At 35.8% G+C, this 16,554-nt stretch overlaps 2 protein-coding genes across 3 annotated transcripts in view; one reads left to right on the plus strand and one right to left on the minus strand.

Moving 5' to 3' along the window:
• Positions 1-56: 56 nt before the first annotated feature.
• On the minus strand, positions 57-11,206 carry LOC120628295 (vacuolar protein sorting-associated protein 33A). Its single transcript, XM_039896602.1, has 11 exons — positions 11,024-11,206; positions 10,291-10,490; positions 9,544-9,723; positions 8,879-8,999; positions 7,771-7,924; positions 6,700-6,863; positions 6,141-6,311; positions 5,375-5,500; positions 3,867-4,052; positions 2,432-2,555; positions 57-1,165 (listed from the first exon to the last, which is right to left on the minus strand). Exons 1-11 carry the CDS (start codon positions 11,138-11,140, stop codon positions 882-884), a joined length of 1,827 nt encoding a protein of 608 aa, XP_039752536.1. The 5' UTR covers positions 11,141-11,206; the 3' UTR covers positions 57-881.
• Positions 11,207-13,228: 2,022 nt separating this feature from the next.
• Positions 13,229-16,554, plus strand: part of LOC120628096 (small G protein signaling modulator 2-like) — a 52,793-nt gene continuing 49,467 nt past the window's right edge. For both annotated transcript variants that reach the window (XM_039896311.1, XM_039896312.1), the window contains exon 1: positions 13,229-13,353. In XM_039896311.1, coding sequence (XP_039752245.1) covers positions 13,335-13,353 — 19 coding nt within the window. In that variant the 5' untranslated portion in view covers positions 13,229-13,334. The remainder of the gene's footprint in view (positions 13,354-16,554) is intronic.

Consider the following 16,554-nt stretch of genomic DNA (forward strand, 5'->3'; position numbering starts at 1 on the left):
CACGCTGGCCCACTGCGGATTGGAGAAACTCCACACACCTTTGAGGACATTAAAGAGAACTCTCAGGCATGCAGGTTTCCTAACGATGTTTTCATTTACTGTTGAAGCAAATTATATTCTAATTACTTAGAACGCACATAACTTAGGTTCGAAATTTGCCCCCCGTAAGTGGAGTCGAGCTCCTACCCACTGGGCTATTAAATTTAGAATTTAGAATTTATAAGACTTTAAATCTTAATATATGTTCATATAAACAGCTCAATATTATACTACAATGAACAGTTGTCAAAAAGTACAAAATCAACAGATAAACTAGAAGTACAGAGATCCTTCGGAAAGTCGGTCCTTTTTCTCCTAGATTCTGTATGGGGAAGTAGTTCGTTTTTAACTGAAGGATCAGTTCTACATAACGTCTTGACGAATTATAAAACGTATTGACGTATCCGTACGTCAATACGTTTTATAATTCGTAATTTCGTAATTCGTTTCGTAATTTTGTAAAGATTGACTCCGGTCAATCTTTACAAAATTATTACCTATTGTATATTCACACGATAAGCGGCCAGTGGTTAGGACTTCGGCTTAACTTTCGGGGAGCCGATTTCGAATCCTGGTACGCAGCTCTAGCTTTTCAATGTTATGTGCGTTTAAAAAAAATTAATATAACTTGCTCTAACGGTGTAGAAAACATTGTGAGTGCATGCCTTCCGCTGCTTAGAGTTCCCCATACTGTTCTCAGAGGCGTGTGAAGTCCACCAATTCGCACTGGACCAGCATTGTGGACTAAAACCCTTTTTATTGCAAAAGGAAACCTGTGCTTTCGTAGTGATTGATATGCTGATATATTTACACTATTTGAATTTGAACATAACAAACTGAAATTAATCAGTCTCCATTAATGTTTCAATAAAAGTATTGCCATTTATTAACTTAGTAGTAAGTATCACAAACTCTACATTAGAATCTTCTTGTTGGCTGAGACTCCTTAGTGCAGAGATTTCGTGGTATGTGCATCCGCCAATGAAGAAAACGAGAATTACTTTTGGGGTTTCTATGGATGAGGAGTTCTCGCTCGATATTGAATTACGTCGCGTCATACGAGGCTGTAGGCTCTGGAGCTCTTCCAAAGACGGCCCGGGAAGATTTCCTAACACATCTGATATACCTGTGAAACGATAATTTTACATCAATATCATATGACTAGATCTGTAGCCGCAGTACAGGATGCAAGTTTTGCTCGCTTACAATCGAGGAGTCATTTTCGAATATAAACCTCTTTGTTACCAAAGAAAAATAGTCACTCGTTTTAGGGTCGCAAATCCTGCTCTTCTGTTTTTTATTTTCCAAACGTTCTGCAAAAAGCTTTAGACTGCTTTAACCTAAACTGGAGTCGTGTACGCAAATTTGAGCTTTAATAAAACATGAATAAGATCCATTATACCCTGATGTTCAAGTATTTCGATACTCGAAAACTACTCGAGCGTGCACGATTGCGAGCGTGCAAATCATATAGGTACTAAGGGAATTAGGGTAGGGGAAGGATGTTAACGAATTCCTATTTATATAGTTAACGCTAAACCTAGTGGGCAGTGGTGGGCAGTGGCGTGCATAGAGGGTATGCACAGAGAATGCAGATGGCATAAAATTAAGAAAATCTCCAGTACGCGTTATAAATACTTAATGGTAGGCTTTTTATAACTCTTACAATGCCTATCCTTACATTTTTTATAACTCGTACTGGAGATTTTCTTCATATTATATCATACTCTGTGCATACCCTCTATGCACGCCACTGCTTGTGGGTCAAACTTCGGCTTCCCTTTCGAAGTTATAAGCAATTAAATATGCTTCAATGGTGAAGGAAATCTGCACGCCTGAGAGCAGGCGTGCAGATTTGAGGCATAGAGCATATATAACGCCAAAATGTTGTCATAATGAATGAATACAAAATTTCCATTCATAAGGCATATTGTTATCTATACCAATGTTTACAATTATGACCAACACAATTATAGAAATAGTATTGAAGGAATTCTGGTTAACTTCTCACCAAGAAAATGTCACAGAAATATAGATAGATACTTAGAAAGTCTTTATTGCACATACAGAAAAAAAACAAATTGAACAAAACCATTGGTAAATAAATCGCTCGAAGCGATCTCCTTCAGAAAACCTTTGGTTGATGAAGCATGTTTAGTACGGAAATATACTTAATTTCTAAGTACGAAAAAATCTGGCGAGACTTAACACCACGAGATTGCTTCATATGGTGACAGAAGGGCTGGCTCATTTTGTACGCAAAGAATCAGCCAGGCTGTTCAGCGCGGAAATACAGCCCGCATTCTTGGCACTTACACGGGGCTTTTTAATTGTAAAACAATGATTTCGTAAATTACAAAGAAGAAGAATGAAAAATGAAAACACGACTTACCCGCCCATCCCTTATTTTTGGAGATATGTTCGCTAAGCCTGACTGTCAGAGGTACATATTTGCATGACAAGTAACTCTTTTCCTTAGCATTGACTTCAGAGTCGTCCATGGTTAGGTGTAAAGTCTGAAAAAAACGAAATATTTTATTTCCATGAAATGGAAAATTTTACTTTTTGAATATATTGAAATCATCGAGGCAACCTATGGCATGGACGCATAGGTCGTTTGTAGGGAGTTCCAAATTCGACGGTCTTGTGCCGCTTGTGAAAGTATTCTGTTGCATAAATAATTATTGTTATTTTTTTTTAAATAGATGCAGAACACAAAAGGCCTTATCGCTTAGTAGCGATCTATGCCAGGCAACCTTAGAATTACGAAAAAAAGAGGAGAAAAAACTGCAGTTGGTACAAAATATAATATACATACATACGAATAACTAAATACTGATATATAAACTTACATACACAAATGCATCTAACATATAATAAATATTGAAAAATAACCTAATAATATATTATTTAACATATAATAAATATTTGGAGAAGAGTAAATAAATACTATTTAACATCGTCTTGGACATAATATAATAACACTTAAAACTTAACTTAGTAGATTTATTAAAAATTAAACATTCGACAAAATGTATTTAAAATGTGAAGTATTTTTAAATTAAGAGAACTCGCAGCGTAGATTGCGATAGATGCGATTATCGGTGGAAAAAAATAAAGACGATCGTCGTACGCGAAAAAAGTATGTCTAGAATTTTCGATAATGGTTCTTGAACACGTGTACATAAAAAATATCTGGTAAATTGGAACCAATTGACACTATATTGAAATGTCAATTGGCCGGCTAGTCGCTGATATTTCTGAGTGATATCACCGATGCTGACTTCTACCTGACTAAAAAAGTTTTAAGAACTTCACAATGGTAGTTAACGTATCTTGAAAATTAAATAAAATTAAAATTGGGTCGTTTTACAAGTAACTCGACACTCGTTTTTTATTTTTTTTTATTCTATAAAAAGTTTTCCCTTTAACGCGATGATCTTAGGAACTACTAGTTCGACTTGATCGATCCCCATCCATCGAGGCCCATCCATTCCATTTTTCGAGGAAGGCTATATATAATCATGCTAAGACCAATAGGAGCACAGCACCCATGTATGATGTATGAGAATGTTTCAAAATCGGGGGTTTTTGTTTCCTTTTGAGAGCTTCCGCTGCGTACGCTACGTATACGTTTAAAGTCGCGATAAAATCATGTATATCAAATTTGTTTTCCTTCCAAAAGTTAAAAAAAAAAGTCCAGACAGCATGTCCATCTTTTAAGGTTGACTTAAACGCAGACGAAGTCGCGAGGGACCGCTAGTCTTAAACTATAGATTGATCTTTATCGAAGATTTCCCAAAAAAACAAACATAAAGTCTAGTTACCTTTCTTAGCACAGCATATTGCCTAACGCCAGTTTGGGGTCGCAGAAGGAGACATTTCTCCATGTTGCAGAGGGAAAGCCAGGTTTTGAGTCCGTACACTTGCACCAGTTCCCGTTTGTAGTACTCCAGGACTTTGGGCTTTAGGCCTGACCCGGTAACACATTGCAGGCAGATGAGTCGAAGTATCTAGAACGTATTTATAAGAGCCTAAGTCCGTGGGATTGCACTTATGTGCTGGGATGGGATTGTACCACACACACATCGCCATCTAGCCCCAAAGTAAGCTTAGCTTGTGTTATGGGTACTAAGATGACTGATGACTTATAATATACAGATAAACACCCACACACTGAAAAACATTATGTTCTTCCTGTTGCGGAAATCGAATCCGCAGCCTTGGCCTCAGAAAGCAGGGTCACTGCCCACCCACTGCGCCAATCGGCTGTCAAATAAAAAACCATTCCAAATAATTAAAATAGTTCAAACACGATAACGATGACCCAGTTATTTTTTTAACAACGATTGTCGGCAAGCATATGGCCCACATTTTTTTATTTTTGTATTCCACTACAAGTTAGCCATTGGCTGCAATCAGACCTGGTAAGTGATGATGCGGTCTCAGATGGTAGCGGGCTAACAGTAGTCTTTGTTTCTTTACGTCTTGTTCACACTTTAATGTTATTAACTCTTTTAAATATTTATTAATTCAAAATACTTAATTATTTTTATGTTAAATCCGAGACCGTGCTATTTCAAAATGCTACGTTTCAATCTTTGTGGCCTTAGTTTTAATTGAAACTATTTATAAATATATTTTTATTGTAACGCTGTTGAATACGGATGAATAAATAAATAAATAAATAAATACCCCTAGTCGGTTTCTACGCGACATCGCTCCGCAACACTAAATCGCTTAGCGGCGCGGCACGTCTTTGTCGGTAGGGTAGTAACTAGCCACGGTCAAAGCCTCCAGACCAGCCCCGACCAGAGAAATTCGGAAATTATAAACCAAACCCGGGACCTCTTACTTAAATTCACAGAGCTCGTCATTGCGCCAGGGAGGTCGTCGAAAACCTACCTGATGGTATATGAAAAACCATCGCGTAAAAAAAAGGAACACTACAAGGAACACGTCCAACCTGACGAAATCTGTCAAACAAGCTCTACTTATCTTAAAGAAAAAATATTTGTAAAGTTTTAACTTAGCTATATGTGAATAAGGTTGAGGTTGTGTCTTAACTGAGCCAAATGTGGCAAGTTAAGAAAAAACCTCCAGCAAGTGCGAACGACGTGGCGCAGCGTCAATATGTATATGATTAAATTGAAATAATTGAAATGAATCGATTAATTTTTATTCCAGTATATTATTTTAAAACTAATGTTTAAAATTTTCAAGAAATACTCTTGATTCGAACCATTAAATGGTAAGGAGTCAGGGAATAAAACAAACAACGTTTAGACGCATTTCTAATGTAAAACTTAAACCAAACAAAGCAAAGCAATCCTACCTTAGTCAATGGTGCCTTTTGCGCAATGAGATCTTCTATAAATGAGCAAACTTTATCATTGTCGATGCAATTCAAGAAATCCTCTTCGCATTGGATAGTGTCGTGAAATTCAAAGGTGTCCGTCGTCTGAAATATTAGTTTACTTATTTATTTAACTTATACAGTTTAAAGTTAAGAAAAAAATTCTTGACATAAGCAAATTTTTTTGTATGCATTTTCCAAAAAAATACGTTTATATCTTAAAGCAAACTAGATGATGTCTGCGTTTAGTTTTCCTAAATCCCTTAATTTTTCCGGGATGAATTCTGTTTAATGGACGTCGCAAATTTTTTTAACAATAAGTTTTATAATTTTTACTAAACAATTTTTACCTGCACTTGGTGGATACTTATATAATTTTATTTATATACTTTTAAAAAGTGCATATAATAATTTCGGAGGACCTGATCCTGCGACCTTCGGGCAATCGCGGTCTGAGAGCTTTTACAACTAAGCTAAAACGGAACTACAACCTTTGCCGCAATAAGGTCCAGTCATGCATACCTAAGAAATACTATTTTTAAATTTCGAGGGCAACTTTTACCAGCAGTTTTTCTTTTAGGATGGAATATACTATGTGGGAAATTTCATCAAGATCGGTTCGGTAAGAACATAGGTACAAAACAGACATATTTTCGCATATATAACATAAGTAGGACCTAAACACTTCTCATTGCGGGACCTCGAGCAAAAAAAAACTTATCAATTTAATATTATTAAAACAAACCTCTTTAATGTATTCAGCAATTGCCATATGCGTGGCCAAAGATTGTTTATTGGCCAACATTTGTGGCAAACGTGAGACAAACTGTTTAATCTCCTGCACTGACTTGTCGTTGTGTCGTTCGTCTAATTGGGTTTTGATTATTCGTGCTTTCTTTGATAGTGCAGCTCCCACCTATTGAAACAACAATTTAATATGAGTAGATACAAGTAGTACTAAGTAGCGTACACAGGGTTGTTGACAACGATATGCGAAATGGTAAAAATCTTTCACCTATAAGATATATACAAAGGTTTTTAAGGTAGGCAGTGCTTTTGTGCCTGTATGGATTGCACACCACTGGTGTTACTTGCCTAAACCGAGTCCATGGTAAAAGTACAACGAACATTATTTGCTACAATCCGTAACAACCAGACAAATATTTTTGGCTAGTTGGCCGACAAAGACGGCTCGCAAGTCGTACGTTAGCCCTCTACTATCTTAGATTGACCAGACAAAACTCTGCGCTCTATATCTCTTTTTCATATAGCTTAATGGTGTTTGGAATATTAGGATTACAGACCGTTGTAAAGTTACAGTCTCGCAGTTCAGCAAATAGCTCTTCACCGGAGTTGAGTATGATACGTTTTCGTTCCCGAGCGGTCACTTCCGGGCTCGCGTCATCGGGGCTTACGAACTTGTGGCCGGGGAAAGTGGCCGTCGAGTTCTTTATACCATACAGCTCGTCTACGTTCAGAAAAGAGAACAATTAACTTCTTTTAATGTACGTGAATTGGGGAGAAGCTCTACTTAACTTTCGGGGGGCCTTTCCTAAGTTATGTACGTTTTAAATAATTAAAATATCACCTGCTTCACCGGTGAAGGAAAACATCGTGAGGAAATCTGCATACCTGAGAGTCTTACATAATGTTCTTAAAAGTGTGCGGAGTCCACCAATCCGCACTGAGCCAGCGTGGTGGACTACGGCATTAACCCCTTCTACAGGAGACCCATGCTCTGTAGTGGGCCCGTAATGGGTTGCTGTGATGATGATGAGGATACTTAGGTACTTGAAACTTGGGTAACTTAGCTCCCCAAAGCCAAGGTCCAATATACAAGATTGTATTAGAGTCTTTAATATAGAAGACAGGTTTTTAAGGGTGTATAGGCATCCACTTAGAAAACGTTTATTAAAATCTACCTTAGGGGATGAAATGGGGATTGAAATAGGGATGTTGCCTTGTTTCTGGAGTCTAATGAAAATTTGCAGTGGTGCCAATCATATTGTACACTGATCTCTAAACTGACCGAACGACAAGGATAGCACTACTTTAAGACCTATCAATTTAGTTTATAGATTTGTGTACAACAGAAGTGGCACCAGTTCGTTTCGGTTTTAAATAACGCTATTAATACTTTTGTGAAAAACAACTCAAACAACAAATAGAATAGGGGATGAAAGTTTGTATTGTATAGATATTTATTATTAGAAATTGTTGAATTTCTTTGAATAGTTACCGCTAGTTTTGAAATAATAGTGTGAAATAACTAAATTTGACATGATACTTCATATGTCCGCATCATGTCATCCATCAAGTGCCTTCTAATGGCCTATTTGAATACATAAAATTTGACTTTGACTTTACAAACTCACCAATTAGTCCTTCGTAAGTTAGTTGCGTGGACATGACGCTGGTGAAGTCGATAGCGCGGTCTATGAGCAACAGCTGATCGATGCAGGACGTGGTCGCTCCCCGCGGTCCCATACCCTGCTCCTCTTTATTTAACCGACAAAGCAGATCCCATACCTAACGGAAATAATAATAAAACCATTAGCTAATGGACTTGATATAGTGCTAGACTATCGATAAGTGTGCCGTGCAATTCCACATGACGATAATCTGGTGAAAGCTGAAAAGGAAAAAGTATCTAAATACTCGGACGTTGCTCACGAGATTACCGCTATGTGCAGTGTTGAGACCGTTATTTTTCCGATAGTCGTTTCAGTCAATGGTCTTCTCGCGAAAAGCTTCGACCATCATCTTACAAAGCTTTGGCTTGGTTGTTGGATCCAGAGTCGGATAAAGAAGGCAGTAGTCCTTGAAACGGCGCGTTTTGTGTGAGGTTCCTCACTCTGGAGCCCTGACCGCCGGTTGCTTGGGCATTTAAAAGCCCCGCAAGCGGAGAAGTGGTTGTTTCTTTTTAAACATTTTAAAAAGTGTTTTTGTTTTTTTTTATAATTTAGCATAGCCTTATATTTGGTACCTAAATTCAAAGAATAGAAATACGCCATTTGAAAAATGTAAATAATCGTTCACTGTTTCACACCAAGTTTAGTTTCAGTCTAAAAAGTGAGCAGTCTCTATTAGTATTTAGCGGGTATGGTATTACAATACAGATTATGGAATGTTGCCAATATTATGGCAACATTCCATAATCTGACGGCCGAGTGGCGCAGTGGGCAGCGACCCTGCTTTCTGAGTCCAAGGTCGTGGGTTCGATTCCCACAACTGGAAAATGTTTGTGTGATGAACATAAATGTTTTTCAGTGTCTGGGTGTTTATCTGTATATTAGGTATAAGTATTTATGTGTACGTGTAAGTACCCATAACACAAGCTACTCTTACTTTGGGGCTATAGTATATTTAGGTCGTAGTATATTTATTAGTATATTATTATTGTTTTACATTACTTATAATTTTAATATATTTTAATAGGAGAATTATAGTTTATAACATTCAAAGATTTTTTTTAGTACTTACTTGTTTAGCAGCGTTCCCCTTGCCATAAACACGCGGTATGATTCCGTACAGTTGTTGTATAGTACGAAGTGCTTGTGCTGCATTGTACAGGCATGTTGGATCCCCTTCCAAGTAATGTTCTCTGTGTAAGACAAAATTATACATTTTGATGTCATAAACTGTTTCTTGTTTATTTCAGTGAAGGAAATATATAGAAACTATAAATCAATTAAAATATAGAAAATATAAACGACGGCCGATTGGCGCAGTTTGCAGCGACCCTGCTTTCTGAGCCTAAGACTGTGGGTTCGATTCCCACTACTGGAAAATGTTTGTGTGATGAGCATGAATGTTTATCAGTGTCTGGGTGTTTATATGTGTATTATAGGTACTTATGTATGTTATTCATAAAAATATTCATCAGTCATCTTAGTACCCATAACACAAGCTATGCTTACTTTGGGGCTAGATGGCGATGTGTTTTGTCGTAGTATATTTATTTAATTAATTGTAAGTAAGTAGTAAGTAAGTTTGTAAATTAACTTTGGTGATCTCAAACTTTTTAGAGGTATGCATATTTATGATTATTTTATATTATAAGTGATTTGAAACTTTGTTTAAATTAGTATAATTTATCACCAAAACATCGATAACATAAATAAAATAGAAATGTGTATTCAATTTACCTAAAATCATTCTGCAATTCCAAGGACATGACATCACTTTCAAAGGGGAAAATGTCACATTTGAACTCCTGCAGTGACAAATTACTCAGCACCCCTCGGTTTTTTAAATGTATTTCACACAGCTCACTCTTTCTAGGCACAAAGAAGAGATGGAATTCCACTGGTGAGGTTTGTTTCGTCCTAAAATAACAAAAAATTTAAATTGAACATGTGACAGGTTTAGTATTATTAAAGTTTAAAGTAATCATACTTTGTGTGACTCCAACATAGTTTACAGTAATTGCATTTAAGATATGATGATAATTCATATGTTTATACATTACAAGCATTAATGAGGTTAATTAAAAACTTATCTTTCTTATCACTATATAATTTTGTTGCATGGTTTTTCCTTTTTTAATGAAACCATAAAGCTTACTGTATTAAATCAACATAATGAAACAATTACATTAATAACTATGAAGTCTTATGTGCATATACCATATGGCTTTCATAAGGCTGCATGACAATGTGGTACTAAAAAAAAAGGTGTATGATTCCTTCCACAAACAACTCAAGTCTTTTCCAATGTTTAAGCAAGGAGTCATATAGGGGTTTAACATTTTCTTCATACTCCAGTGAGCATGTTAAGATCTTCTTCTCCCTTATAATAAATATCAACCACTTTTGGGCACAGATCTCTCATCTGCGCCCAAGAGTGGTACAAAAACAAAAGTTGGCTGATTATGATATGAAAGTAACATTTACCTCAAAGACTGTATATAATCTGAAACAAGGTCCATAAGCACCAACTTTGGGCGAGCAATGAATATGATGTGTTTAACAGATATTGTGGGAAGGCTGCCTGGCCTCAGAGGAAACATATCCACAACTTCGTGTTCCTTTAGTAAGGAGTACTGTGCTACCAGGCCTACAGGCCCTGCTAACCATTCATCCCAGATAGTCACCTAGGAGAAATAAGATTCTTAGTGTTAAGTCAAATACAAAATGTTTTTGCTTAGATAACAAGTTACTGCTTTTCTTCTATTTTACTCTTAAGACAAGATATAGTATAATACCTCTTTGAAATTATTTTTTATTTATTAACTAAAATAATTTTTTGTCACTTATCTCATTATGTAAACAATCTTTTCCATACTTTTTATAGTAAAGATTAAGACAGATTTTCTACAAATAAAATAATATGCTGAATAGCATCAGAGACTTAGAATCCTTTTAATCCCTGCGGTTTGTAAGGTTTCTATGGCCTAACAAAAACATTTTTAAAAGCAATTTTTTATAATTCAATTAATTTAGGCATGGAGTAACGACTACATGAAGCTAAAATCAATTCATATAAAAGGCATTTTATAATTCTATTCTCTAGTATCGATTATAAAACAGTGTATAGGTAGCATGAAACTTGTAATATCCTAAAACTAGATTGTTTTTACATGCAACAATATACATTTTCTTCTTTTACTTAAACTTCAAAACATACCTTTTTTCCTTCACACAACTGCAAGAGATTTAACAATTCTTTTCTCATTGTTTCATGTAATATAGCAACGTTAAGTCTTCCGCCGGATAGGTGAGTGCTCATTTTAGTTTCCTTCATTTTTGCCGAAAGAATTGTTAATTTATCAATTATTTATACATACAAACACAAAACAATGAATAAGGAGCTGATTTCACGGTTGTAGTGAATTACTTATGGAGGGTAGAGGTAAGGAGAGTCATCTGTGTATATGAAAAAGTGTCGTCAAAATGTATTAAATTAGGATGGCGCCACATTTGCATCAGGGTAACTCCTAATAGAAGCGCCAAATATAAATATTGTTAGAGTAGGCTTGAAAAATAAACAAGGAAGTATGGAGATACAAGGAAGTAAGGTTATATTTACCACAATATTTTGTACAACGTAAGTTGTTGAAATTCTCATTAATTAACTACTTTAGTCGATAATGACATTAAATTTTTTAACTCGGCATACTTCAATTCATCTACGATTGCTACATTCATACCATACCCTGTGCATCCACCAGGGCCATTGTGGCCATATAAGATGACTCTCCTTACCTCTACCCTCCATAGAATTACTGACTTGTGACAGATCAATATGTCAATGAGGTAGACTGTCAATGTCAGTGTCAGCTGACATTTAATTTGTATGGCTGTGGGTTCTAACTTTTTTGCTAACTGACACGAACGTCTGACGCAACAGCCAGCGGCAATAAATTTATGAACTATATGAACCTTATAATTATATGGACTTTATTTTTAAAGATTGGGCTAAGAAAACATTCGTCTTTGTCTGGTAGACCCTGATGACTTACCAGATGAAAAGTCTGTAAATACCGCCGCAACTTCATCAGCGTTGTTTTGTTTTTTTTTTTAAATCCAGCGTGAAAGTCCTTTAATGATTGCATCGAAATGATGTAAGCTGGAAGAAAACATAAGTACAGTACGATTCAAACGTAAATGAACGCCCCTGAAGTTTGCGCACCGCATACATTTTGGGTGTCCGGTGTAGCGGGGTTAGTGAAGTTAGCAGACGCATTTAAGTTTGAATCGTTCCTACTATAACAAACGAACAGACACACTTTCGTGTTTACAATTATATTGTTGATTGTCAATGTCGCGTAAAATAATTGTTATCTTAAAAAAGAACTCACACTCACACGGTTCTTTTAGCATAGCTAGGTAGATATGATGATGAATTAAGACTTTTATGTAGTTAGGAACTTTCAGCTTTTACCAAGAACCCTCTCAAGATTGTCTACGTCTCCCCACGGCATTAAATGCGAAGTTTTAGAGCCACATTTTACCTTTCCAAGTAGATTGTTCAACAAGGGACAAAAATGAGCCGTTTCATACGAGATGATAAGAATCGAGTAGAATGGGTTGTTGGGTGAATGGATTGTACCGAGTTAAACACGCTACCTTCTTTACACTTTGATTATGAGAAACTATAATTACTAAGTAAAAAAAATTAAAATTGCACGTTTTAAAGAATTGTCTGGCTTATTAGTTTCACCAGAATCGTAGTTTTTAAACATTAAGTAAATGTTTAAAAACACTTGACAAATTGTTTCTTGATGAAATACGCATTAGGCTGTATATCCAACGGTCACCCAGCATCACCTTTGCAGCATGCCGGTTCCAATTTTGAATTTTCACAACGAGATATTTTCGGAAATAAATAATGGACTTTCAACTTATGAGTACTTATATTATACATAGAAAAGATGAATTGTCAACTTTAGCGTATTTTTTTAGAACGTAATGAAATAAAATTCAAAACTTAAATTGAGAAGGAAAAACCTATAGTCCTCAGGACTTTCCGGCGCCTAAGCGTGGCTAGAAAAGATTGAAAGGGTCTCTATTATACCTACATCTTCATAGGTAAGTAGGTAGGTACCTACTATTATTGATTATACCTAATAGGAATTTTATTCTACTCATTGTAAACCGAATAAAGCATTGTATTTGAAATAACATTCCGAACAATCGAGCCAATCAGCCATTTTCAGCGGATGGTACGTGCCCAAATTTCAGAGTAGGTACAGTCTATACGAGGGATAGATATAGGAAATGCTTCAGGACCCTTATCACTTGCGTACGGCTGGCTGTCGACTGCGCGCGGCGCGACATCGATTTTTCCACTAAACAAGCCATTTTCAACCATCAGTGAGATTGTAAACACGTTTAGCTCAGCGTCCAACGATCCAGCATAATTGAATTGGTTAAAAAGTGAGACATGTGAGTGTCTTCCGCGTAAATAATGCGACACAGTTCGTCGGCTTTCGACAATGGCCGCACAAAATAAAGGTAAGCAAGTCCTATTTAAAAATAAATGATTTGGGAAATTTTATCTTGTTGTTATCCTTTTTTTTACTATGCAAATAGTATGATAATAGGCTAAGGTCGTATTTTGTAGGGCACTCTAACAGCCGAAGTATGTGCCTACAACGTTTTGACATAAAGATAACAGCGAGTGGGCGAAGAACGGCCATGTGATGCTTGGAATTGTTTTTACGAGAGATAATAAGTTTAGCTTTCGGAAAACTTTTATGTTTTTCTTGTTTAAAAGAAATTTACATGTACTATGAGCAAAAGCTTGCTTGTGCTTCAAGCTTCCATTAGTTACATTTAAAGAGGTGGATGAATACCTAGATAATATCTAATGCCTGAAATGTGCGTAGAATAATTAGCAAATAGCTAAATAATGACATATTACAAAGTAATGAATGTTTATGTCTATTTAATACAAGATAAAAGATGACATAGCTGGATTTTGATTAATGATATACTACGACCATCCTTGCCCTACATCTTTGTAATATCATACGAATTTTCATGGGAAGGGTACTTAGGTATGATTAATATCTTAAAGCACATTTGGTTGGGTCTTGGAGAAATGATATTACGTATTTATGTAAAGCTTTGATAAAAATTTCGGAACTCGGGATAAATATTAAGATTTGGGAAATAAACAGCCGCGCCGACCGACGGGTTAATAAAATCTTCAAAATGGTTTAAGATATCCCATTTTGAAGATACCTTTTTATTAATTGTAGTTATCGGATTATAATGTAATATATTGCCTGAAGATAAAAGATGTAGATACCATGGGTATTATAAGCCAAAAAAGGGAGATACAAAAAATTATAGAAGCAATAATAATAATACGTAAATGTGTTCGTAAGTTCGCCTTCGTCCATTCAGCAGCAGAAAAATGGTTGCATTTTTTTCAGCTGAAGATCCAAAATAAGGCACTTTTATTGGGAGGTTAATAAAGTAAACCCAATTTATACCCTCTGGACCATAAAATGACTGAACTAATTATGATAACTTCAAATAAACGTAAAAGGTCTGGAAATATAGAACAGTTTACTATAAGTCCTAAAAAATCTAATAAGCATTATTTTGTAAATGCCAAAGAGTGTTGTTGAGTTCCTTTCATTACCAATCCGCATTTGGCCAGCGTTGTAGACTACAGCCTACACCCTTCTAATTCTGAGAGGAGACCCGTGCCCTGTAGTGGGCCGGTAATGAGTTGATGACGATGATGATGACCGGTTAACATGATTTATACTTATTAGCTTTATCATGAATCTGGGTCGAAGTTTTGCGTTGTTCCTGCGGGATCTTTTGGATTCCCCAGCTTTAGCCTGCAGGAAGAATAACCCTGGAAAGCAGTCAAAAATCCACTTGAAAACCGACAGCAAGTTACGTAGTCATTTCCGGGTTTTTTAACTGATAAGCGCTGACAGTCTAGTAGTAAGGGAATCCAACCTCCCTTTTTGGGGCAACAAGTTCAATTGCCGGAACAATACTCTAACTTTTCTCGGTTATGTACTTTTTAGACAGTGAAATATCACTTGCTATAGAAGTGACGAAAAACATCGAAGGGATAATTGCATGTGTTAGAGGTCTTAATAATGTTTCATCTCAAAGGCGTGTTAAGTCTATGACGTAGTGGACGATGGCCTAAACCATTCTGAGAGGAGATCAGTGTCCTGTAGTTGGAAGGTAATGAGTTGACGATAATATTGATGATGATCATGATTGTTAACTCCCACCAAAATATATTAGATTATATAAGACCTTTTTTTCAGCAGTGGCCCACTCTTAATAGGCTGGGGATGATCAGAAGAAATTTGACATAGTTATACAAAGCTTTTTTTGGTAAAGACAAACTTTTGAAAACATTTTCCATAATCTTACTCGGCACTTGGATGACTTCATAAGGGTATTCGACGGCAATTGTTTTAGCGCGGCCTCAATGGAAAACTTTGTAGAAAGCCGGTGATTGGCATTAAAATTATTTCCATTCTTTCCTTTTAGTTTGAGCACAGAACTTTGAAATTGGCTTTTTGTATATTATTAAAAATGTACTATCTTTGTATACACTAACTCCTTTATAAGTGTTACATTAAATTTATAAAGTGGGTAAATAATTAAACTTTTGATACCTAAAAATTCATATTTGCCAGATATTTTATTAAATAGTTAATAAATAGTTTAAAATAATATTTGATTAACAACCAATTTTCATGACATTGGGTTAGTCGGTATTTTGATATAAATACGACTGCATTATCGTTGCACCTGAGTCCTACATGGACTCGAACGTTGCAAAGATACCTCCCGGTGTCATATTCGTTTATCATAAGTTTAATCAAAGAATTAGTAATATAATTTATATGGTTTAAGGTATCTGAAAAGCTCAACGGTATTGATTTAAGCATGATAGGGCATAGAGGGTGAATTGGATAATATGAAATACGACTTAGTTTTTGTCAGTGACACCCACAGGGTGGTTGACTAGTGTAGGCATTTAGCTGAGAATTGATAGAAGCCGAAAACCTTTCTTAACTTGGAATACTTAGACTTAGAAACTCTTTTGGGTTAGGCAGTTTTTTAAGTATGTACGAACTGCCTGTTATACTACTATTATTGTACTAAATCGTCTGTCATCATGACTACCGATTGATGCCCACTGCTAGACGTGGGACTTTTGCAAGCATCTCCGAATTCTGCGGTCTTGAGCGGCTCCCTGAAACTAACCCCATGTGGTATTTACAAATTAAATCATTTGCTCTAACAACTCTCTTCTTTTAAGCAAGCGAAATATTTTTTACTTAGGTACAAAAACATTATAAAGCTTTGTTATTTTATATAAAGCATGTATAAAAAAATTTTGAGCCGTCACGGGCCTGGCAGATGTGAAACACCGAAATTACAAAAGTACAGATTAAAAAAAAAAATAATATTACTAATTTTCTCCAGAAAATGATGACTGTTTATTTAATATACATTTTTTTTTTTCATATACAAAATGTTTAAATTCAAAAATTTCTTTTAAAAGGTGACTAGTATTTTCATCAACGTACAATACGTACGTACGTATATATATTCTATCATACAGCGTAGCGCTGCGTCGCCACGGCCTGTGTCCCCACGCCAAAATCAGGTTTACCCTCCGCCTATAGATGTTTCACATCAAAAATATCTAAACGATGATTA

Source organism: Pararge aegeria, chromosome 12 (genome assembly GCF_905163445.1).
Source record: "Pararge aegeria chromosome 12, ilParAegt1.1, whole genome shotgun sequence".
Lineage (NCBI taxonomy): Eukaryota > Metazoa > Arthropoda > Insecta > Lepidoptera > Nymphalidae > Pararge > Pararge aegeria.

Coding starts and splice junctions, on each gene's coding strand:
- LOC120628295 (XM_039896602.1), bottom strand. CDS start 11,140: ATGAAGGAAACTAAAATGAGCACTCACCTATCCGGCGGAAGACTTAAC. Junction 6,312..6,699: donor GAGACTGTAACTTTACAACG/GTCTGTAATCCT, acceptor TTGTTTCAATAG/GTGGGAGCTGCACTATCAAA. Junction 2,556..3,866: donor AATATGCTGTGCTAAGAAAG/GTAACTAGACTT, acceptor CGTTTTTTTCAG/ACTTTACACCTAACCATGGA.